At 51.7% G+C, this 25209-nt stretch overlaps 1 protein-coding gene across 2 annotated transcripts in view; it reads right to left on the reverse strand.

Annotated features, from left to right (window-relative positions):
• RTN4RL1 (reticulon 4 receptor like 1) overlaps positions 1-23622 on the reverse strand; it is a 66282-nt gene extending 42660 nt beyond the window's left edge. Inside the window, exon 1 of one of the 2 annotated variants that reach the window (XM_039886315.1) lies at positions 23119-23622. In XM_039886315.1, coding sequence (XP_039742249.1) covers positions 23119-23131 — 13 coding nt within the window. In that variant the 5' untranslated portion in view covers positions 23132-23622. Of the gene's footprint in view, positions 1-4800; positions 5293-23118 lie in introns of those variants that run through there. The other variant, XM_039886316.1, reaches the window with a different exon arrangement.
• Between the last annotated feature and the right edge of the window lie 1587 nt (positions 23623-25209).

The following is a 25209-nucleotide window of genomic DNA, read 5'->3' on the forward strand; positions in this document are numbered from 1 at the left end:
CTAAGAGTATGTAGAAGGATCAAAGCTTAATAGCACAATTCCTGGCACATAAGGAGTGCTCCATCAACATGAGCTTTATTGGTATTATTATTCTTATTACTATTATTATTATTATTCAAAGGGAGCCATGTCTTGCCAGTGGCCAGGAAAGATCCCAGTTGATCTGTCCAAGAATCCAGTTGATTCAAAAGCACCGAACTGGGAGGCTGCTCAGCATTCGGAGCTGGGCGGGAGCTGAGACAGGCAGTTCCCACTTATCACCACTTGGCATCTGGAGCTCCCGGGCCTTTGCCAGTACCTAATAAACACCATACTTCATGCCCTGCCATTGTCACCCACGCATCCCCTGATGCCTGCTGATGACGTCTGCCACCACACAGTCAGCATTTCGCCCTAGCACATGACTCCTTTATGACCTGCTTTCTTTTTTAGGTGGTGAATACAGCCCAAATGATGTCACCGTGACATAATGAAACTAAATTTGTGTGTTGTTGAGGACAAGGAGGAGTGGGGTAGACACAGTAGAACTTACAAAAAGAATCAGCTAAGTTTGGGGGCCGATCTTGGGTTCGAATCCTGACCCCAACAGTTACAAACTCTATGGCCTTGGGAATTTATTTAACCACCATGAGTCTAAATTTCCTCATCTATGAAATGGGCTAAGCACTTGTTCTAAGATTATTGTTAGGAGAAACAAGATAATAGATTATTTATGAATTGTTTTATAGACCGGCCTTATTCCAAAAATGGTTTCAGGCAGCTGAGATAATGTATGTAAGGTGTCTGACACATAGTAAAGGCTCAAAAGAGCATTGAATCCCTTCCCCTACCCTTCTGTCAAAGTGGTTACCATTGGAACCAAACTCTTCATTTCAAGGTGCCACCATCACTTGCAACGCTTTTGGAAGTTTCTTGTGAGAAAACTTGAGTCCCATCTTGTTTTTAACCTAACAACAAAAAAATCGCAACAGCAAAACAAACCACATTCTCCAGATTGCTCATCTCCTTTATTCACAACACACAACTTCAAATTACTTTTGGCCTTTTCCAAAAAAATCAAACCCACCCTCAAAGGTCAAGGATTCGCCACTGGCCAAGGCTATTAAGAGGAAAATGCTGTGAGATCTGAAGCAATTTCCCAAGAACTCGTCAATTGTTTTGAGCCAGCACAGCACAACTGGAATAAGAGCACAGCCTGCCTGCCAGCCCCCACCTCACCCCACAAAGACTCTGAACTGGCCCATTCCTTTAGATACTTATATTCAAAGCCTCTTTGCAGGAAGATCCACCTCCCTGCTCCCTGGTTCCATTCTGTGGATCACATTTCCCAATCTCTGGGGGAAAAGCAGATTTTGCTGCCTCTGAGAAGTGTGTGCTCGGGTAGAATTCTTGGACACTGGGTGTGAGGATAAGGTGTTGGGAGGAAAGTAGTGGGCAAGTTTGAGAGGCTATATGGAGTAGCTTTCCCTCCATCTTTTATGAGGACACTGAAAAGGAGACCAGGGACTCTGGGTCAGAGATGAGATGCCTCAGGGAGCAGAGAGCAGTGTCTCCCCTGTCTACACTGTGTTACAATGGACTCACCAATTCTCCCAACCAGAGGTGCACTTGGCCTTTCCTAGGGCAAAAGCAGGGCAAATGCTGCCCGCAGTCTGAACTTCCTCAGCCTAGTCCCCGGATAGTCTCGAGTCAGAAAATGCCAAAGGGCCCACTCCATTCTCTCCCTGCTAGCTTGTGAGCTAGTTCTTCCCAAACCCACAATTTGAAAGAAACCCCTGCCCCTACCTAACCTCATAGAAGGCTGTGGGCAGTGCTGACAAGTGAAAAGACCCTAGCCTCCAGATCAGCCAGGCCTGATTTCAAATCGTGCAGGCAGCACAGGCAGGCTCGGCCGCTTTCCGCTTCCAAGTCTCAGTTTCCTTGTCTAGGAAAGGGGATAATACCTACTTGGGTCGTCGGCAGGGGCTGTGTCAGGAAGGGGATTTGTAGAGGTGAAATGAGAGGATGTAGGTCCTCCATAGATGACAGCGAATATTCACAAAGCCCTCGGATGCAGAACCTTATCTGTGGAAGTCTGGGACCTTTCCCTGAGCCCACATGGATGGAATGAGTCACTGAAGCCAAAGCAGCCCACTGAGCTTTCACTCTGTGGCTGTTGAAAGGGGGAAAGCAGATGGGAGCCTCCACAAGCAGGAAGGCCTAGAATGGCTCTGTGAGGACAAGACCTTAGATCTTCTCTTGATCTCCTCCTGTAGGCTCATCCCAGAAAGCAGGGGGCTGATTCTTGCTGTCAATGGAGGCACCATTGGCAAGAATGCGGTAGAGCACAGTGGTTATACCTGGCACCAGGAGCTAAAAAAAATACCTCTTTATCATCCCTCTTAAATGGCTTGCTGTAAGATCTACAGTCAAAGATAAACAAGTCCTTATCCTCTTGCTAATTGGTTCAAATCGATTGACCTTAGAAGTGGGTCTAATGCACAACTGGTAAAAGATGGCATGTATGTCAAGCAACCCATGCACTTAACTAGCTGTCGCTCAGGCAACTGAACAAGGCGCATTAACTCAAATTTCTCAGAACACCTCCTGATAGGCTGCATAGCCAGCGTTTCCCCGCTGTTGGGCTAAAACAGGGGCCCCAATCCTCGGGCCGTGGACCAGTACCAGTCTGTGGCCTGTGAGGAACCAGGCTGCACAGCAGTAGGTGAGCGGCAGGCAAGCGAATGAAGCTTCATCTGTATTTGCAGCGCTCCCCAGTGCTAGCATCACCGCCTCAGCTCCACCTCAGATCATCAGGCATTAGATTCTCATAGGAGCACTGGTCAGGCATTAGATTCTGATAGGAGCACTGGTCCCTGGTGCCAAAAAGGTTGGGGACCGCTGGGCTAAAACATTTGGTGGGTCAACAGGCCCACTTAAAGGCACTGGATCCTATTAGGTGGGTGGCAATAACACTAGTATAGATTCTTTGGGGAAGCAAAGGGAGCACTGAGCCTGTGACAAGAGTCCTTGGGCCCTGCCCTGCCCTGGCTCAGGTCGCCTGGCAGAAGGGGCTGCATCCCAAGCACTGGTAGAGGAGGAGCAGGAAGGCGGTGTTCCTGGCACGCTCATGATCTTGCTTCCACTAGCCTTTTGATTTGTTTCCTCACTTGGCCTGTTCCCAGGAAAGCTTGGGTCTGTCTCACTGAACCCGTCTCCTGAGTTAGGCCACCGCTGCTTTCCAAGCGGGGCTGATGTTCAGTCTTCTATCGTGCTAGTGTCTGAAATGGTCTGGGAACTGAGAGACAACAGATACCAAGAGATGGCCTAGAAATCTTGGCAGACAGCAGCCCTCCCCTCCTTCTCTCCTCCCCAGTGTCCCCCTGTGGAGGGCTAGGTGCTGGCCAGAAGTGCCTCTCAGTCTGCCAGAGCCCCAGCCAGCCACCCCTAACTTCCCTCTGCTTTATTAATAAACCTCAGCTGAGATCCTTCTGAGCCCCCCTCCTCAGGGTTTGATCCTTGCTGCTTTACCTTATCAGCCTTGCTTTTCACAAGCACTTAAATCCTTGAGAAAAGGGAAAAAGTGAAATCAGATAGAAATGCAGGTCTGTTTGCTGTTTTCTCCAATGAAATGGTTCTGGGTAAACAGCAGACGCCTTTGATGAAATCCCAGCAGGCTTAAACAATAAAGCTAGTTACAAACTCAATCTGGCAGAGATATCAGATCTGAAATTGTTTCAAAAAACATGTCAACATTTTCTAATGCTCCTTAAAAAACTTCCTGGGCTGCCCACTGTGGAGTCTGGGTTGGGGAGATAGGACAGGGGTAACCCTAGGTCTCAGAGTGCCATGGGACTTTGTAAGCCAGGAGCCCAGGAGCCTGGCTGTTGTGGGGATGATGCCAGCTGTAGAAGTCTAAATGGCCACTTCACGGTCATTACCCACACCAGGCAGGGCACCAGCTTCCCTCTCATACACCACTGCAGCCCCCAGCCCTCAAACCTGGCCTCTCTGCCTCTGCCCTTAATTCTCTACCTTCTATTCTTCATACTGCAGCCAGCAGAAGCTTTTAAAAATGTAAATCAGATCATGCCATTCCTTTGCTTAAAACCTCTAATGCCTTTGCACTTCACTTAGAATAAAATCCAACTTCCTCCCATGGCCTATAAAACCCTATGAGATTTGCCACTGCCTACTTCTCCCCCACTCACTACACTCCAGCCTCCTGTCCTAGACGGCCAATCTCTACTGTCTCTGGGCCTTTGCACTTACTGTAAACTGCCTGTGATGCTTTTGCTGCAACCCACTGCCATGGTTCATCTCCCTGACAATCCTTGCTGGCTTTGCTCCTCTCCTTGGCCACACACAATAATATCACATTACAGTTTATTCTCTACACTGAATTCAACCACTATCCGAAATCACTCTGTGTTTACTTATTAACTGTTTCCTCCTTTGGAATGTAATCTCCCTACAGGCCCAGACTTGGGTGTCTCCTTGCTGGCAGCCCATAACTGGCATGTAGTAGGTGCTCAATAACTATCTGCTGCATGAGTGAATGAACAGCAAGGATGTCATCACCTCTCTAGGTATCCTCCAGGGAAATACCCTGGAGGCCTGCAGTACAGCACCTTAGAAAAATACTTGCCAGCCTCTTTCTTGGCCTCCCTGGCTGTCTCTGCCCCACCAGGCCTTGGAGGTCAAGTCAAGCCTGGAGGCAGGAGCTCAGGCACCAGGGGGGACTCAGATGTGCCCCCCTTTCACTTCCCCCCTCCTCCGGGGCTGCCTCCTCCTCTCTACCCTCAGGCAATCCAAACTCACATGTAGCCCCTAAGATGTGGGTGGGCAGAGGCAGTCGGGGCAGCTGGGTCCAAGCGCTCTTCACGGGCCTTCTTGGTAAAGCACAGGCGCTGGTGTGCTTCAGCCTCCAGGGGCTGGGGCTGGGGGCTGACAGCGATGCCACCCGCGGCACAGGCCTCCCAGACCATCCCCACCCTGCCCCGGGCCTTGATCGATCTCTGCCGCTCAGGCCTCATTACCGAGGAGAGCTGCCGGGGCTGGCAGAGGAGCCAGACGGCTGCGGAGGGGGCAGGGAGGCCTCCTCGGCTCCCTGGCCCGGATTAAATATTTATTATGTTTTGTTTGGCCTTTGGGGGAAGGGCGGGGAGGGCTGTCGCATCGAACTTGAGCTGCGGGTAAGGCCAGGCCGGGCCCAGGGGCGAGGGCGGCGCCCAAGCCCAGAGACCCCTGGGCCTCCCCCGGCGGGCCGGGACCGAGCACCCTGGGGCCCGACCCCTCCTGGGGCGGGGACTGCTCGCTGCCGAACCTCTGGGCCGCGCTGACAGATCTAGGTTACCGCGGGGAGCCGCTGCCGCCCCGGAAATAACTCCCTCTCGTGGGCGCCGCGCTCTTTGTAATCCCGCTCCCTCCCGCCATCGGTCCCCCCCGCAGACCCGGAGCCCGAGCCCGGTCCCACGCGACTCCATCCCCTACCCCGCGCCCAGGCTGCGCTAGGCCGCGTCACTAGTGCCATCTCATCTGATCCCTACAGCAGCCCCGAGAGGGCTTCACGTTCCGTGAAATCAACAGGAGGCAGAGAAAGATAGATGCCGAGCCAGAGTGGGCACAGGTCTGCCCCCAAAGTCGGGGGTTTCCTCACCAGGCTCGCTGGCATGTTGCCAATGCCCTGGCCCATCCTGCCCACCCGCTCAGCCAGTTCCGAGAAAAAGTCAAGTGGAGTGGTCGCAGGCTCTCAGTGACCCAGTCTGGGAGTGCTCTAAAAAGCTGGATGGGCGGGTTTGACATGGTCTCCTGCAGCCAAAGAAGACTCTGTTATCCCTTTTACAGGGCATACACACAACTCCTAGCCATCCATCCCCCCCCCCACACACATAACAGGCGCTGTGGGGAGCAAAGGGCAGAAGAGACAGGGCCCGCCCTCACTGAGCATATAATCTGGTACACACACAGTCAGCTGCCATCCTCCCAAGTCCCTACTGAGATGTACACTGACACACACTCACACACTCGCATGTAGCTCACATAAAAACTCACATGTAGCAGTGACTACTCTCCAACAATCCTTTTACGTGGCATACACTCACCCTAAAGAGCTGCTCACATCACATTCTACACGTGGAGATACAAATACACTTGCCAAAACAAACAAACAAACAAAAAGCAAAAAAACAAACATACTTGTCCACCCCAACCCCATTTCTACATGTGCCCACATGCATATACACATCAACTAAGGAGTGGCTGCTGTCCCACCCACTGTCATGTGTGTGCCCACTAATATAAACACACACACATCCATAAAAAGAACTGCTCCATCCCTATATAAGCATGTGCATATGCTGGTACACACATATTCACACACAATACCCATCTGCACCTCTGTATCTGATGGTGTACACACATACACACACAGAGCTGATAATCCCCTCATCCCATCCTTGTACACGTGCATACATGCATTGGTGTCCATCCACATCCCATGCCTGTACATGTGTTTCCCTACACAATACACACACACACACACACACACACACACACACACACACACACACGGGCATACATGTTTGCGCACTGACTACAAGCGGCTGGGGAAGAGCTGCAGCCTCCAGCCTTGCTCCTATTTAAAGAGAAGCATTGCTGGAAAAGGAACAAAAGCAAAGCTGGCTATAAATAGCCACCTCCCTCCTGCTTTTCCTGCCCTCCGGCCTCAGGGCCTTGCTTCAAGTCTCCTGCCTCAGGCCCAGGGCGGCCAGGGCAGGCCTGTCTCCAGGGGCAAACAGCAGGGCCCTAGAAGCCATGTAGCCAAGCAGTGACCACTGGGACAACCCAGGAACTTTGAGCGTGGGTGGGTACAGAGGCACAGTGCCGGCCACCTGCAGCCAGCCCTGCATGCATGTGTCCAGCTCAGAGGGAGGGAGGCCCACTTAGGCCAGGGCTGCTGTTTCAGCAGAACTGCAAAGCCTGGCAGCTAAAGCGGGGAGGAAGGCGGGGCTGCCAAGCAGCAGCCACTGATGCCCTGGGTGCTCCCTTCCCGGCTAGGCCAGCCATTCCCTCTGGTTTGTTTTGGTTCCTGGGCCCAGAGTTGGAGATATTGGGTGTCCTGTCAGGAAGCCCACGTGCGGTAGAGGACGAGAAGTGGGGGAGAAGATACAAGTCTTATTCTGAGTTCCAGTTCTATCACCTACTGGTCCACTAGCCCTAGGAAGGGCTTCTAAACACACTATCCAACACTCTTCACAGGGTGTTGGGAAAGCTGCATGAAAAACAGGTGTGCCTGGCAGGCCCTTCGGAACTGTGGACAGCCATAGGATGGGGGAGAATTGGATAAAAATAACAATTAATTATATTTATTTTATGTTTACCATATGCTAGGCACTGGACTATCTTTAGCTTATTTGATCCTCTATGGGGTAGGTACTATTTATATTCCCATTTTACAGATGGAAAAACTGAGATTCGGGTGCTTGCCCCAAGGTCACACAGGCCTCTGAGGCACAAAGCCAGGTTGCAAAGCTAAGCTAAGACTGAGACCAAAGCCCTCCTCCCTACCTCTTGTACTGTGGGAGACTGAGGGCCCCTGGTTCTCAGGTTAGCCCTCTTCAGGGGCCTGTGGAGGACTGGGCTGGGCTGCCTCCCCCAGGCTAGCCCAGGACTAGAATTGGATGGGCTGGTCGGCTGGCCCTTGGCTCCTAAGGCCCTCCCCAAGGACTTGCTGCATCAGCCCACCCCCACCTACCCCTGTCCCTAGCTCCCCCAGGGGCCTCTCTCCAACAACACTTGGGAAGGGGAAGGGAGGGGGTGGGGGGAGAGCTTAGGCAGACCTACTTTCAAGGCTTTAATCCTTTTTGCTTAAAGGATTTTTTTTTTTTTGCTTGGGGAAGACTTGGGTCTGATCAGAGGAGAGACGCAGGGAGCTGACAAGCTGCGGAGGATGGGGGGAGTGAGGAGAGAGAAATACATATTTATTACCCTCAATTATTAAAAAATAGATAGTACTGGATCTTAGGTCCTGGCAGACACTGCAGCAGCATGTGTGCAAGAACTATTTTCTTTTCTTTCCCTTTTCTCCCTCTCTCTTTTTTGAAATTTTAATTTTCTTTTATTTATTTATTTATCTATCTATCTATCTATCTATCTATCTATCTATCTATCTATTTATTTATTTATTTATATTAATTCTGTTGAGATTATAATGTGGCTAGCTTGTTAGTAAAACCCCCCTGGCCAGTTCCCAGCAGGATGAAAGCGTTAGGCACTAGAGAGGTGAACAGAGCCTAACACCAGGGAGCTTCTGTACCCCATGTACAGGGAGGAGCCTGGACCCCATCTCAGTGGAGGGGGAGGTTGGGATGGGAAGGGTGTGTGACCCCATTTTGGGCTGCACAGTCTAGGCCTGTGGCAGACATGTATCCCAGCTGCTTCCTACCCCCCACCCCCATACTTTCTCAGAGCAAACCCTCCACCAATAACAGGCCTTCCCCATGATGGTGCTGTTTTCAAGCATGTGGCAAGAGAAAAATTGACCCTCTGTAGGAGAGGTGACAGCTTTCACCCCAGGCTTTTGAGGGCTTCACCCAGGGGCCAACATGGTCAGCTCCCGGGACACACCCTTCTCCCAGGATTGTATCGGCCTGTTGAAAAGGGGAAGCTTGTCCCCTTGGTACAAAGATGGGGACGCATCCTGCAAGGGTCCTGAGGCCTACTGAGACTTGATGCCACAGGCAAGCAGGTGACACCCCCAGCCTCTTTTGTTATAGGTCCTAGAACAAAAAATAGATCTATAATGAGGAAAAAGTCTGGGGAGGCAGACCACTGGAAAGAGGACTGTGGCATTCATTTTGGTACCTGGAGTCCCCACAGAGCCCGGCACACAGTAGGCCTCAGCATATGGCTGTTGAAGAACAGATAAGGATGATGAAGACAGAACAAAAGCAATATTTCACAAAGGCCTTGCTATGTGCCAGGAAGGCACTTTATATCCATTTGTCAAAAATCTCAGAACCCCAAGAGATAGGTGGCATTAGTCCCACTTTTCAGATGACCAAACTGAGGCCTAAAGTATTAAAAACCTTTGCCTAAGGTCAGGCAGCTGGTAAGTAGCAGAGCAGGGCCCTGATTTCCTCCTGCCTAACTCCACAGCCCTTGCTCTCGGCTGCTTGACTCCATATATGGAGGCGGCACGAAAACCTGAGTAGACCAGAAATAAGTGCAGGAGGAACCAGGCAAGAAGCAGTGACCGTTTCCCAGGCCAAGAGCCCAAGGCATTGGGCTGGGGCTGAATTTTCCTTTCTGTTTAGGAAAGAAGGATCTCCGTTTTTCCTTTGTTTTGGAGAAGGAAGAAGAGGCGGCTGTGTAGAGGTCAGGGCTGCAGGCTGTGGGGTTGGTGGACGATGTACCAGTTTTCTGGGGAGGCCTTCAACCTCATCTCACTCTTCTAAGCTAATGAAAACCACTTGGGAATGCTCTCCACAGCTCTCCATCCACTGCCTTAGGGGACTTCTCCCTGGCCCTCAGGGGAGGTGGACAGGATCGGTCCTCTCCAAACAGAGGCCTTTCCACCCAAGGTGACCCATCCCTGCTGGTCCTGTGTCAGTCTAACCACTCACATGGACTCAGCCTTGGACAAAAAGAGGCAAACTTTCAAAGAGCAGTCAGGCCAACCTGCAGGAAGGATGGCACGGGAAGTCACAACCACTGCTACTACTGAGGGCAACATGCATTGAGCTCCTTTTCTGAGTCACAGTAAAGTGCCAAGGACTTTATCAGTATCATCTCACTTAATCTCACAACCCTACAAGAGAGATAGTATTATTGACCCTATTTTACAGATGGAGTAACTCAAGTTCATAGAAATAAGGTCAATTCCAGGACTTGAACCTGGGTCTAGCCAGATTTTTTCATGCTAAACCACCCTATTCAGAGTATCTGACCCCTGGAATGAGCTTTCCCTACCAGACCCCTGGAATGAGCTTTCCTCTTGTGAGAGAAAGCTTCCACTGAGCAAGGACAGCCACTAGCATGGCCAGAGAGGCCACCAATATGTGCGCTGTTGAGATAGAGGTTCAGGGAGAGTCTGGGGTCTTGAACAGATAAGGGGCATGTTACCAATGTTACCAGCCAGTGTGCCTTGGACATTTTATAAACACATCAGCCAACTGCTCCTAATGCTGTGTGATGTTGGGCAAACCGCTGTACCACTCTGGGCTTCAATTTTCTTAGCTGAACTATAGGGTCCCCTTCCAGCACAGAAGAACTATAGGGTCCCCTTCCAGCACCCTATAAATCTGTCAAAATCACATAAATCCGAAGCAAGAGGCATACTCTTTCTCCTACTCCATCTACGGGAGTTTTGGGTGCTCAACCCCAAGGAAAACCAATGCCTCTGTACATGCCCCCGCTCTGTGCACCCACAGCCTGCTTCATGGAGACCTAGGCCACGTTCAAGGCCCCAACACACACATGCAATCGTGGGCCCTCCAGAGGCTGCAGGTCTGTCTGGCTGCTTCTTGGGGTAGTGTCAAGCCCACTTTCTAAAGCATATCACTGGCCTCCCACAATGGCTTCTACCCACCCGGCTCCCTATGAAGGCCTTGAACTCTCATCCTCCTCTCTTTCCCCTGTCCAGAAGCCCACACAGCACGTGGGCCAAGGCGTATACACAGATGTTGGCTGTGGTATGATCTCTGACAGCAAAACTCTGGAAACAGCCTCCATGCACAACCTGAGGGGACTGGCAGTCATACAATGAACATTTTGCAGTAATTAAAACAGGTTTAGAACCATCAGCCTCAAAAGGTGGTTGAGATATAGTTAATTTAACAAGACAGGGCACATTTGCATGAATATAGGTAAGAAGCATAGAAGAAAGGATGCACCAATGTACCAAATGCCCTGGGAGAGATAAGCTTTCTACTCCTTGGGTTGTGGGATTATAGCAATTTTCTTCTTTTTGCCAATCTGTGGTTTTCCAATGTTTTCTGCCATGTCTACGTATTATTTGAGAAGTTCAAAAAATTTACTCTGGGAAGAAAATGCTGACGTATAAATAAGGCAGCAACTAAAAAAGACAAGACCATATGCAGAACTAAGTTCTTTGGAAGAAAAGGAAAAGGCTTCAAGGAATTGATCTCTGACCTTGTACTCAGACTGTAGCCTGAGCCACATTAACAACCAGGAGGAGGGGGAAACCCCAGACCCGCCACTCCTTCCCCACTTCCTATCATAGCTATTGCTTGGTCTGTGCTTTCGCCTCTCCCTCTGGCCAAGTGGCAGATGGACTTGGGGCCGATTCCATACTCTAATCCTCCCCAAAGAAACTTGACTATGGGCTACACTTCAGAACAGCTGCCTTGCCCATAACTGGGGCCCCAGAGGTAGCCAGGTATTATATCCTGCCTCAGGGCCTTTGCACTTGCTGTTGCCTCTGTCCGGAGAGCTCTTCCCAAGCAGAAGCAGCTGTTAGCTGCAGGGAGCCCTCCCTCATTTTACTTAAGCCTCTGTTCAAATGTCACCCTATCAGAAAGATTTCTCATGTCCTAATGTTTGGTCCAGGCAGTCTCTCTAAAATAATAGCTCTCTGGTAACCCCTTGTTCCTTAATCAACCCTCTGTTAATTTTCTTATAAGCACCTACCCCCACCTGACAGAATATAGTTAGTCACTTATCATCTATTCTCCCCACTAGAATGTAAACTCCTTATGGGGACTTGATCTTTATTCATTGCTTCATCCTCAATGCCAAGCCAGCAGTAGGCAGGTACTCAATAGTGGTTCGATATTTGTCAAATGGAGAGGGTCTTCCTGTACTTGGCTGATAGGATGAAAGGTGGCCAGCTCATTCATGGATAGATAATCCATAGGTGACCATGATCCATAACAGTTCTGACATGAAAAAACATGACTCAATTGAGGTCTTCTTTTGGGGAAATAAAGCTGGGAATACCAGAATTGGGGCAATTAGCAGTGGGAGGAGGAGGTGAAAGGCCATCTTGAAGAGCAAGCAGTCCTGGTAGCCATATTGGGTCTCATGCAAGATGAAAATTCCTGGGTGCGGACAGTGGGGCAGAAGCAGGAGCAGCTGGGTTGGGCAGAAGGAAAGGCCATGAGAGGGACCACAGTGAGGCTGCCAGTTCCTAGAGTCACCCCTTATTCTGGAGGTTTCTGGAATCCAAGTCACACATCTCCTTGCCATAATCCTCCATTTCCCAACAAGCTTCCTCCAATCTCTGCAATCAGATTTGTCCATTAAGGCAAAAATACCAGCCCCCAGGAGGCAACGAGCCAATTACAGGAGGATGGTAACCTCTGCTACCTCAAAGCAGCCCCTGGGCCCATTGCCACCCCACACACATTAGTGGTAAAATTTCCCCTCTAACTGGTGCCTTCTCCTGAGTGTGGCCCTGTGAACTGCCCCAGCCTCTCTCCCTCTGCTCAGACTCTATTTCAACTGCAGGCCTGGGCAACAACCTGGGAGGGAGCCTTCCCTATGAGGAGAGGAAGCAGTTCAAAGTAACAAGTCATTTTCAGAGATGGGAGAGAAGACAAAAGAGGCAGAGTCTTCTCACCCCAGGCACCACCTGAGCTCAGCTTGGCCTTGCGATTTTATCTCCTCATGTTCCGTCCAGCTTCATTTAAACATCTCAGATCTCTGAAGCCTAGAGTGTCCATGCGAGGTTTTCATTTGCCACAGAATCAATAATGCAAATTTTGTTCCATAAAAATCTGCCAAATACAACCCTAAACTTTTCTGTGTAAGAATTCTGTTTCTTTTCCCAACACAGCTGCTGCTGCCCCGTTGGACATCCTTTGTGGCCCAGTCGGCCAGACTCCCTGTGCCAGCTAGCTTCATCGGCCACGGAAGAAGAGAGAAGGGCTGGGGTGAGAGGCAGCTGCTCTGGGGCCCAGATGAGCTTTGTAGTCTCTCTGAGCCTCAGAGTCCTCAAGTGTAAGTCGGGGCTAATAAGACCTGCCTTTACTGCTTTTAATGAATTGTTGCACAGAGAAAACTGTGAGACTCCTTTCTGCATCCTCCTCACTTAAAACAAACCAACCAACCAACAAACAAACAAACAAACAAGTTTCTTCTTGGTTCTTGGCATTAAGATTTTTTTTTTCTTTTTTTAAGCTCTATATAGTCATGATTTTATTTTTCTTACTGTTACGGAACAATTTAAAATTTAGGTTTTGGTAACAAGTTCCTTGGGTTCCAACTTAAATGTACGATCATTCAATCAACATTTCCAATCAACTCGTAAAGACATGACATTTAGTTACTGATTTAACAGTATCTACTCAATGTCACAATGTCCTTCATTTTATTTTGTGCAGGATGCTATTTTAGTTGGGCCCTGATACGAAAGACAGAGCAATCTCAGATTGAGTAATTTGATGAGTGGATATTAAAGGTGAGACTAGGAGTAGGGAAACCCTAAGAAATAATGTCATTTATTCTCCCCGCAACCAGGGCTAAGTGAGGGGAGGTGGCTCTTACTGAACCTGGAGACAGAGCTGTGGAGATGCACTGGCTGGAGCTGTGTAGCGGACACTGTGAGGGCCTGTTAGGTCCCTTGCCTTTACCATTTCAGCACATGCTGACTTCCAACTGCCAGGACCTGCATTTCTTTGCCTGAGGGCTTTGTCTAGCAGCAGAGTGGGCTTAGCTCACCCACAGAGCAGGCCAAAAGTGCCCTGAAATTAATCCCTCAACACGTACGGCACTCAGTCTATGACAGTGGGAGTTGTGTATAAATACCCCAGCTACCAGCCCTCTGGTGAGATAACTTTAAGGTGCATGTTCTAGACTGTGTCCCAATGTTCCCTAGTGGGATAAAGTTCTGATTGCCCATAACAGTAACTTGCCCAACGATGTGCCCATTATTGGCTTTTTCCCCTCTCTCTCTTAATTCCTCACTCGTTTTCTGGTATTTTCTAGAATGCCTCCTAAATAAACAACTTGCACTTGAATCCTTGTTTCAGGTTATACTTCTGGGGGAAACTGAGAGATGGTGGCGGCACACGGAGAGCCATACTGAGTCATCATTGGTTGAACCTAACTGGAGGCCAGAGGGCATGGGAGCCCACTGTCGTAGTTGGATGGGCCAACCTCTCAAGACAGACAGCAGGAGAAGGGCGGAAAGCGAGTCTGACAGGGCAAGGGGTAAAGTGTAACCAGTCTCCTCATGGAACGTGCCATCCAGTGGGGAGGGCAGATAATATAAAAGTAACTGCAATAAAATAGGTTGAGTACAATGACTGGGAAGTACAGGGTATTATGAGACCCCTCTCCTAGTCCAGGGAGTGCAGAAAGCTGTCCCAGAGGCTGTGATGTGTAAGCTGAGTCCCGAAGGATAGAAGTGAAGGGGAAGAGGCAGCAAGGAATGTTCTAGGCAGAATGAGCTGTTTGTACAAATCCTTAGACATGATAGAGCATGATTCAGTCGAGGAACTGAAAGTTCATTAGACCTGGGCCTGCCTCAGAATTCAAAGTGGGGAATGGGGAGAGGGGAGGGTGGAGCTGCAAGTGGAGCAGGGGGGAAGGACCTGACAGCCAAGCTGGGAAGTCTGAATTATCCCCTGAAGAAAAAGGAATCACTGAAGGTTTTTAAGCAAGGGAGGGATGAGATTGTGTAGCATTACAGAACCAGTGTAAAACCTGGACTGGGTGAAGGCAAGAGTAGAGGCAGGGAGGCTGTTAATATGGTCAGGGAAAAGCAGCCTGGGCTAAGGTAGAGGCAGGGAGAGGAGGAGGTGTGAAGGACATCGAGGGAGAACGGCAGCACTTCCCGATGAACTGATGGGGGTGGGGTAGGGTGAAGGGTTCATCTACAGGTCCAGTTCTTTGGCCGAGGGTACCTGCGAGGATGATGGTGCCAGATGCAGAGAGGAGGGGGAATGGGGAAAGAGCAGGTTTGATGCGAGCTCAGGGAGCATCAGAGGTCAGCTGGAATGACAGCTCTGGACATCAGAAACAATATTTCGGCTGGACATAGGATATGGGGGGAGCCAGCAAATGGGCACTGCAACTGAAGTATACTGAAACCTCCCAGAACAGCATGTGGAGAGTGAGGGCCCAGGGCACTGCCCAGGGAGGCACCATATTTGAGGGATGGCAAGAGTTGGTGAAACCAGCATAGACCTGAATAGCAGGAGCCACGAAAGTAAGAGGAAGACCAGGAAGCTGCCAGCAGGGAAGCCAAGGGGGAACTGCGGTCGACAGAGTCAAATGCCATCAGAAGGTCAGGTGAGACAAGGAAAATGTCCAGTAAGGTCAGCATCAAGCCAGAGCAGTGACAGTGGAGTGATGGAAGAGACCGCCAGAACTCCAGGCTAAGGAGTGAGAGGGAGGGGAGGGCAAGGAGACCCCAAGTATGGACAACTCCTCCCAGAAAGCTAAGTAGTTAAAAAGGTCCAAAAGGAGAGAAGAAAGCCACCCACCCCGACTCAGGAGAGAGCTCAAACCTAAGCCCTGAGGACAGCGCAGTACCCTCCTTGTTAGCACACAACACACATCACACCCAGTAGCCTCCCTGAGTGTACTGTCTTGCTAGGAGGCTAGGCTGTAGGGGAGGCTGCCAGCGTGGCAGTGTGGCCAGAGGAGAAAGCCCCTTACCCCAGCTCTGACCAAGGCCATCTGCACTAATCTGTTTTATATTCTGGGCTCTGACACTGGATATCATTTGAAGAAAATCTACTACTGAAAAGCATTTGGAAAACCATCAATCTTGTCATATTACAGATGGGGAAACTGAGGCCCGGAGAGAAGGAAACATGCCCAGGGTCTAGTGAGTCATCCACAGCCCCAAGACTCCAAGTTTGGTGTTCTTTCCATAATTCCAGAGTATCCAGGAAGGAAAGGGCCATGGCCAGGCCAAAGCCAGGGTTGCACAGAGCTGCTGTTAGAGGCACAGCCTAGCAGCCAGTGAAGACAGAGACAGACAGGAGAGTAAACACCACTCAGCATGATGCCTGCAGTACATGCCAACCAGAGGCAGCCAGTGGGTGACCGGCTGCCTTAGGTGCAGGAGCAGAGGTGCTTTCCCCTGGTGTCTGGCCTTGCCCAGGCTGCCCCCACACTGGCCACCGAGTGACCCACCTGGGCCCTGCTTCCCCTGAGGCCGGCCGGCCTCATCCCCAAAACCCACTACACCACAGGCTCCTTCTTTCTCCCAGCCTGCTCAGACAAGCCCATGAATAGAACATTAAAGGCAAAACCTTATAAAAGAAAAGGCAGCTCCCTGGTAGGAGTCGCCCCACTAAATGTCAAATGCAGAGCAAGGCTTCCTACCTCATATGCTTCTTACTAATGGAGGCACCTTAGCCTCCATATCCCCATTATCCAATCGCCCTATAAATAAATCATCCTAAGACGAATGCCAACTTCCCCCCCTAGGGCCTCATGAATCTCTCTATAGAAGCATATGTAAAGGCCCCTTCAGTATGTGTTGGCTAAAGTACCCAGAAAGTGATAGCAAACTCTGCTAGGACAACTTTAGATAAAGGCAGAAGCAAACTTTCATGCCACTTTAGTGGACTGAGAGTTGAGAATCCAGCTTTTCTCCTGACCTAGAGAAGACTTTTGCTCCATTTCCTGTAGACCCACCCCAACTACAGTGCTATTGCCCTTTGGAATCAGCCCAGGAAGCTGCCCAGAGTCCTCATCTCCAGGGGCTGATATGGAATGAGTCATGTCCACCTACCCCTGCATGGGTGAGCCACCAAGCCACCAGCTCACCAAGCTTTGTTCACGACATGTGGTGCACGCAGCGCTGGCCTGCCCACTCCTGGGGGGCCCGCACTGAGTGGCTCACCAGCACGCCCATGGCACCAGCGCCACACTGGACCCAAGGCGTGAGTGCCGATGTGGGTTCCAGGGCCAGCAGGCCAGGCATGTGTACTTGAGGTACTCTTCTCTGCAACAGCAGACCTCTGGCATGCACACTACTGGAGCCTGTTGCAAGCTCACCAGGTGTGCTTCTGCGCGCGCGCGCACACACACAGAACGTTGTGCCAACCCCATTACTGTGCCAGCACTGAATCAGATAGCAGGGGCTATCTCCAGTTTCAGATCCCAACTTCACTGATTAGACAGCGATCAGGCTCAAAAGCACCCACTGTATCTGTTTGACCAGATACCCTGCCTCACTGTGGTGAAGGGAGCTCCTCGCTCAGAGGTGGGGGTCTGCTCTTCTACACTCTGAGATCAGCTATATTCTCCCCGTTACTTCATTTTTCTTCTCCAAACGACAGGAAGCATTGGCTTCTCTGAAACTATACCATGGCTGGAAGGGGGCAGATGTTCCTTTTGGAGGATAGCTCTGAGTTCTGCAGTTATCATAGGCTAGGGCTGAGCCATGAGGACACCGCCCTGAAGTGAGGGAGCACTCCAGAGGAGGAGAGGCAGGTATAGGTAGGGGCTCTACTTCATCCGGCTTGCCACTGCTGCCCGCCTGGGCCAACATGTTCTGGAGCTGTTGCTCCCCAGACAACCACCAACCAGTCTGGGATATGGCTGTGTTAGCAAGTCCACCAGGTCAGCCTGGAAGGGGAAGCCAGGGAGAGCAATATATGAGGAGGTGCCAGTCCCTAAATAAACCATAACCCAACCTTTCCCAAGCGCATGAAAGCAGGCAGGTTGGTGCTGGCCCGCTGGCCCATACCTGTGTGCAATGAAGAAACCAGAGCGGGAGACTGCAGGTGAGGGGGCGTGTCTGCTCAGACATGAAAGGGGGCAGAGTAGAAGAGGAAATGCAAGACAGTGGCTCAGGGTCCCAGAAAGCCCCAGGTCTCAGCCAGAGACATTCCTAGAGGAAAATTAGGAAGGGAATGCATGAGAACTACCAAGGAACTCTGTAAGATACAAATGATTCAGCGGCGCCCAACATCCACAAAACAGATGTCCTAGAAATCAAGGCAGATGGGCACTTGAGACTGTAGAGCTAAGAGGTTAAGAAAGCAAGGGAGAGTGTGTGGTGGCAGACAAACCTGGGGTTGCATCCTGACTCAACAATGTGCTAGCTAGGTGACCCAGAGCAAGAGACTTCATTTGTTTGTGCCTCAGTTTCTCTACCTATATAGCAGGGACAAGCTAGACTTATCTCGACCCATCAGTAATTAAAAACAGCTATTGTTAGCACGTGGACAGGGATTGGCATAAGTGGATCCATGGCAGGTTGGGAAGAATAGTCTAGTCCCTGTTGCCCGTTTCCAGCTAGCAATCAGACCTCCTCCCAACAGACTCAGCCAGGCATTCTGTGAGTCCCAAGGTGGCTTGGTGATGGACATCAAGTCAGCTGTGCCTCCTCTCCCAAGTCAATGACATCTAAGGAGGTCTCTGTTTCTGGGGTCTGCAGCCAGCTCCCAGGAGCTCTCACCCTGGGGTCCCCGCTCCACTTCTCTCTCTAACTCACTTCTACCCAGTGTACCCTGGCCAGAAGAAAGGGCTGCTTCCAGCAGTCTGCTTGGAGGTCCTGCCTGCTGCTGTCCCTGGAGGCTCTGTTCCCGTTTCACCAGCTATTTTGCTTCTTGGCCATCTGTTCCCTCCCTGTCATCTCCTCTCTGCTTTAACCTTAACCACTACTTCGCTGCAGATGGTACCAAACAGATCCTTTCTTGACATCCTTCATGATGCCTGCCCCCTCCTTCTCATCTCTAGCAAGTGAACTTCTGCTCTGTCCTTTTTCAGGCCCTGACTCCAAAGCTTAGAGTTGAATTCACCCCACAAGCCTCCCTCTTCAGTCCCATCTGCTGTCAATTCTGCCACAGTTCCGGGGGCAAACACCTACCCTTTCCTTTGCCTTTGCCTTTTCCTAATGAAACTTCCTCTTTCAAACTTGGCCAAGGAACCTCTCTTGGCACCAAGTCCATCGTCCGCTCTGGGTACCTACCTGGTCTACATAAATAGAGCCATTTAACCCTCCGGAGGACTCAGTGTTGGAGGACTGAGACAGACACCAGAAACTCTGGGATTCATTCATTCCTACAGAGAAGGGACCAGCATACCCATGCTGGGAGTTTGGGTCCTGAGTAGTTTCTCTAGAAAATGGACCTGAGAACTACACTCAGGTGTTGGCATGACAGGAGCCAAACCAAAACATATTTTCTACATAGTTTGAGCTCACAAGTTTCTGCCCTGCTTTCCTTGCCTTTATTCTGGCTACTGGTGAGAAAATGCATACATGGACTTTAGTTAGCAACTAATTTTGACTCTCCTTTCTCTTGGGGTTAGCAATTAGTTAGCAACTAATTTTGACCCTCCTTTCCCTTAAAATTTCTCTTCTTGGCTTCTATTCTGGCATAATGACCAGGAGCTTTGAGGAAAGCAGCAGTTCAGAAGCTCCCAATTAAAGAAGCTGTTTTGGTGACATTGGTTCCACTAGGCAGCATTTCTTGAGTGGGACAGAATTGGTCTGAGAAGACTGAAATTCCACTTTTGCACATGGATTAGGGCTAAGAAACTTCGTATCTCAACCCTCTCAAGTAGGGCTCTTGTTATTTCCTCTCTACACTCCCTCTACAGCAGAAAGAGTGTCTTGGCTGTCATGCAACACTCCTCTCTTCCCCTTTCCACTGGGGTTAAAGTGGGTCATGTCATCAATAGTTCCAAGAGATGGAACCTGTTCACACCTGGTCACATGGAGACTCTCTGATCACCTAGGGAATCTCTGGATTCAGATCAACCAAGCATCTGAGACTCTCACAGTCCCTTTCTCCCTCTGCTTTCCTTTCTTTCCACGAGGGAGACCCCCAATCCAGCCACCAGGCCAGCCTCTCTGGCTATGGAAATCAAAAGGACAAAATGCAACTTACTGGGTTGCAGGCCTTAATCTAGCTCTTCCTGAATTATTCAGGGATGGCATTAACTTATAAATGAGTGTGTTTGACTGATTTTGTGGTTGATGTACAGATAAATTCTAATGAAAGACAGATAGAAGATTTTAAATTATTAATTAGACTGCCACTTAACAAAGCCTATTTGGCACTCTATTTCCTTGCTTAACAAGACAAAAACTTTAAGGTTCTGTATTAGCCCAGAGGCTGTTGATTTGCATTCTGTTTTTATAGCTCTAAAAATGAAAAACATAGATTCTGACCTTAAGCAGGCCACTTCTGGCAAAACAAAATCCTTAGCAGACTGCCCTTCCTTCTCGGATGGTACTGGGTGGCTTGGGGCCTCTTTTGCCCTGCCTGTCTCTCATCTCTGACCAGAGTCTTGCTTTTTATATCCCTGGTTCTGCCGGGGTAGGCTAGGAGATGGAAGAGCCAGCAGGGTGGCTGCAGAAGCCTTCAACTACCAGTACCATCAGCAAGCAGCAAGATCCACTGAGGACTCAGGGATGTTCTGGTTCACCAAAGTGGAGCTGAGGCCAGTAGAATCGTTCATTAAGAGATGGAAGGCAGCACTCCCAGTTCCTAAAATAGCCTGCCAAAGGATAGCACCTTGCTCAGTGTAATAGGACAATCAGAAATTAAAGAGATGGCCCTCATGGTCCAATGCCTACTTTCACCTTCTACCTGGGGCTTCAGAGCACAGAGCCATCTAACGCCACAAAGCTCTCATTGTCAAGACGATGGGCCCTACCCTTTGCAGAAAGGTAGCGTTTTTTTCTCTTCTCCCCTCCCCCCAGGATCCAGGGAAGGCTCCTCTTTTTTTATCCTTCAAATCGTTTTCCAGATCATAATTAAAATATTCAACTCCCTCAGGGCCAGGACCCCACGCAGGGCTCTGTATCTAATAGAGAAACTGCAACAACTATCTGAACCCATCCTATAACATTTTTGCTTGGAGCCTTTGAGAACAATTCGAGAAGCAGAAACTTCAGTGGCCACCTCCCTTGACATTAGCCTCAGGCACACCTTTGGCTTTGGGCACACAGTTAGACTCCACGCAGAGAATCTGAGTGTCCTGAGTATGTGTAAAACAGACAAGTCCTAGGGATGAGATCTGGGGCCAAGAGAGAAAATTGCCCAGGAAAGAACCAAAATATAAGTCCTTTGCCCACACAATGTCCCCGTAGCAGGCTCCAGGTTGCGGAGCTGAGCCCAGCCCAGCAAAAGGCTTCTCTGCTTGGTTTCCCTCAGGCCAATCCAAGTGGAAATCTCTGTTGGAAGAACCTCTCCCACCAACCAAGCCCTTCAGGAAGGGAAAAATAGCCCCAGTGGCAAACGCACGTGACTGTCAGGCCTCCAGTGGCCAAGCCAGCAACCCCCAGGGAGAGGCCCCCAGAATGCACTGGGCTCATCCCGAAGCTTGGCCTCTGGCTAGCAAGTATGGGAGAGAAAGGCTCCTAGAGGCTGCTGAAGGCTCTCTGGGCACCTAAACCATATAAACAAATGTGTCGGCTGCTTTATGGCTCATTTTTAACTGTAAACTGCCAAAAGACAAAAGACCAAAAGGAAAAAGAGATGTCAATTTCTCTCTACGATCTCCATCACAGACCTGCAGCCAGACATGGTGGCCTTTTAAAACTGCCTGGGAAACCTTCTCCACTAGGGCAAATTTGCATGCTCCAGGCCCAAGCTTCTCAGACTTGGGCCTGTGCTCAGCTCTGTAAAAAGCACCCTCTCTGTACAGAGACGCTCTAGCCAGCACTGGTGGTTGCTTAAAGGACTTTACTCCCTTTCTGCAGGGACAAGGAACTGGGGTGTATTAGTGAAGTGGTTTCTCCAACCAGGGGACTTTCGCCACACCACAGTGAACGGCAGTCAACTTCCCCCCACACCCACACCCACCCTGCACTTCACCAACCCACGTGGAGGGCACAAGTCATACACAAGTTTGTGACTACTGACACGACAGGGCAACCCAGGTTCCTGGGTGAGCCTGAGCGAGTGGGGACAGCACAGAGCCTTTACTGTTCCAAACGAAGGCGTGGTTTCTTCACTCCACTGCTTATGGGGTCTCGTACATCAATCCCATATCTGCTCCTCTCCGCCCATCTTGGAGCTTTGCTGGCCCCTCCTCCGCTACCTCCCCCTGCCCGTTTTCTCCTTCCCGATCCTACTGTGAGGTCAGAATCCTGTGCTTACGACACCTCGGTCTGTTGCCATGGAAACAGGGGCGGATTAAGGCTGGAGCGCCGAGCGCTGGGATCAGGCCCCTCCGCTACCTGAGCTCCCGCCTCAGCTGGTTCCCGCAGGGCCCCAGCTGCCTGTCGCAGGGCGCCACGGCTCGCCGGCCGCTCGGCCCGGCCCAGGGACAAGGAGGTCCGGGCGGGGCGCCCTAGCCCTTCCGAACCTGAGAGGGAAGAGAGGCCGACACAGAGGCCGGGTCAACGGGTAGTGGGGCCCGCGGGCTCAGGGCATGGTCACTTGCCCTCCCTGGGCCTCAGGGACTGCTCCCCGCGCGGCAGCCACGTGGGGGCGCGGCGGGACTTCCCCAGCGCCCGCGCCAACTTTGCAGCTCTCGGCAATGAGCCGGGCTGCTGGGAGGATCGTGGTGAGGTGGTCGCAGGGCCAGATCTCCTTAAGTTGAGCATGGCACCGGCAGCGCATGCTGCCGGTACGGCCTTTGCCTTCTCATCCCTCCGCTGGGGACATAGGGAAAGTTTGAGGAACCGGACATCAGGCGCTAGCCATTCCCCTCCGCCGCTGAATGCCCAGAGCCCGTCCCTGGAGACCAAAGCAGGGCAGCAGGGAAGGTGCCTGCGTCCCAGCCCCACCTGGGAAGCTAGGGCACGCAGTGAACGTCCTGGCCATGCGGTAACTGGAGCGCGGGTTGGACTCGGCCCCTACAAAGCAGCAGAAGCTAGCGGCGTATGCCCGCGCAGGGGATGGAGGCTGCGAGTGCAAAACTTTATAATGGCAAAGCAAGGGTCCCAGGAGGTCAGCTCCCCATCCATCACGCGAAGCTCACTGTGGTCTCGAAATGACCTCGCCAAGCCAGATCTCTCGGCCTGCTTGCTAGATCCATGGAGAAAATCCCGTGTCTCGCAGCCGGCCACCGACGGGAACTGAGCTCCAGCAGCAACCCCTCCGCGGGTGCGTCCCCGTAAAGCCCGCCAGCCGCCAGGGGCTGCTTCCCGGGCTGGAGATCTGGCGCCGGGCAGCTCTCGGGCGGGTCCCAAGCTCGCCGCTCTGCCCCGTGCGCATCCAACTACAACTTGCCCCTGCGGCTCCAACTCACCTTTGCGAAGCATGTTGGCCGCCACTCCGAGGTCGGCCTAGGCGCGCTCCCTCACGCGGTCTGTATTCAAATCCTTGGGCGCCGGCTGCAGCTAATCCGAGCGCGTCGAGGCGGGGGCAAGCCGGGGATCCGCTTGTGCCCGGCGGCCCGGCCCCGCAGGGGCATGGTGAGTACAAGCCCCGCGCGGAGGGCACCGGAGCCCACTGGCGACCGTGGCGCTGCCGGGCAGCCCCGCGCGCTCGGGCAGCCCCGGGGCAAGCGCGAAGCCGGCGGCCTGCTTCTGAAGCTCAGAGCACTTTGCAGGCGGTTTTGAAAGGGGACGCCGCCCCCCGGCCGCTTGGCCGCTGCCCCCTCCTTTCCGCCCCCTCGGGCCGCCGCCACCTCGGTTGCTGCAAAAGGGCGCTCGCACGCACCGCCGAGCTCCGGGAAAAGCGCCCGGCGCGCGTTTGCAGGACCGAGCGATCCGCGGAGTGGGGCGCCTCCCTTCCTCCCCCTCGGCTTCCCCCACCTTTCCTCCCTCCCTCCCTCGCTCGCTCGCTAGCTCCCTCCCCCTTGCTTCGCTCCCCGCCCCCGCTCACCGAGCGCCTCCCATACAAAATTTATGAAAGTGCTCTCAGCTCGCGGTGCTGAGCGCCGTCCTATTCCCAGGGCAGCGGCGCTCAGCTGCACCGCGCCGCCTCCCAAGGTGTTTTCGCTGCGCTCGCCCCCTGGGATGATTTTCGACCCGCGTCAGTCCAAGTACCTGCCCTAGCCCTGGGGCCGGTGATCCGACCACTCGAAAGCCTTATGCGCCCCGTGGGCTTCCTGGAGCTCGCACCCGCAGCCCAAACCCCGCCCGCTCGCCCTTCGCGGATGGAGGTCACCCAGCCGGGCGGCTGGAAGCGTGCGCTCGCCGACCGACTGGGACGAGATTGCCTCCCAGAGCCCCCCGCCCCCACCATCACAAGTCCGCACCCCTGCCCATCTCCTCTTTGGCCTGCTCTGCTTCCTCTTTGGAGGCTCGACGGCTCCTCCCTGCCCAGGACAGCTCCGGCGGATCCAGCCCCCACGAATTCCGCGTCCCAGGACACTATACTTTTTGGAGAGAGGTGTGGCATGTCTAAACCCAGACTGGTTTAGACTTCGCAGCAAGCATTCGAGAAGGCCTAATTGCAAACCCTAGAGAGGGAAGAACAAATGTGTGGCTAAGATGGGCTTTCTCCCTAGGGGCCTCTCTGATTTCCTCGATCTACACAGACCCCGCCCGGGGCTTCGCAGAAAATGGAGGAGGCACCACCTAGAAAGCTGGTCCCGCAGGGGACAAGTTGGGCTGAGCTTAGAGAATGTTCAGGCTAGCCAAGATCCTGAGCGGAGGCCGGCACCCCCTACTGGCCCGGGATAAGAGGGGTCCTGGGAGAGGAAAAAGAGTGGTCTAAGTCACTCATTCAAGACACATTTATTGAGAGTCTATCATATGTTGGACACTACTATTCCTGAGGATTCAGCCAATGATAAAGACAAGATCCTTGCATTTGTGGAGTTCTCAGTTTAATAGGGACCAAACCGGGAAAGTCTAGATAAGATACTGCTTTGAAGAAAAGCAAACAGGCTGTTGCTCTGGAGCTGACATGAGGGGTCAGGGAATGCTACTCTTAGCAGATGACATCTAAGTAGAGCTCTAATTTGAGAGAACGGGCTGTGTGATTCTTTGGAGAAAAATTTGGCATGATAGGAAGGTCAAAAAGAAGGCCAGTATCATTCATTCACTTACACAAGCATTCAATGTACTGAGGCTCAAGTGTGAGCTAACTATAGGCTTGGACTTCCAGGAGCTTATGTCATAGTTGGGGAAGAAAGACCCACAGTCTGTCTTAGAATGTGACAGGGGAAAATACAAAGTGTGGGAGGAGTGTCTGCTAGCTCTGGGGCGGGGGTAAAGGACCATCAGTGAAGGCTTCACAAGAAGAGGTGCCATTTGGGTTAGGTCTTGAGGGCTGAGTTCAACAGGCTGAGAAGGGAAAAGGCCATTCCAGGCAGTAGAGACCGTGCAAATGCTTGGAGGTGAGAAAGTTCTGAAGATTAGGAAGATGAGTCCATCTTGGGGTGGCAATA

This window comes from Pteropus medius, unplaced genomic scaffold (genome assembly GCF_902729225.1).
Source record: "Pteropus medius unplaced genomic scaffold, Ma_sr-lr_union100, whole genome shotgun sequence".
Classification (NCBI taxonomy): domain Eukaryota; kingdom Metazoa; phylum Chordata; class Mammalia; order Chiroptera; family Pteropodidae; genus Pteropus; species Pteropus medius.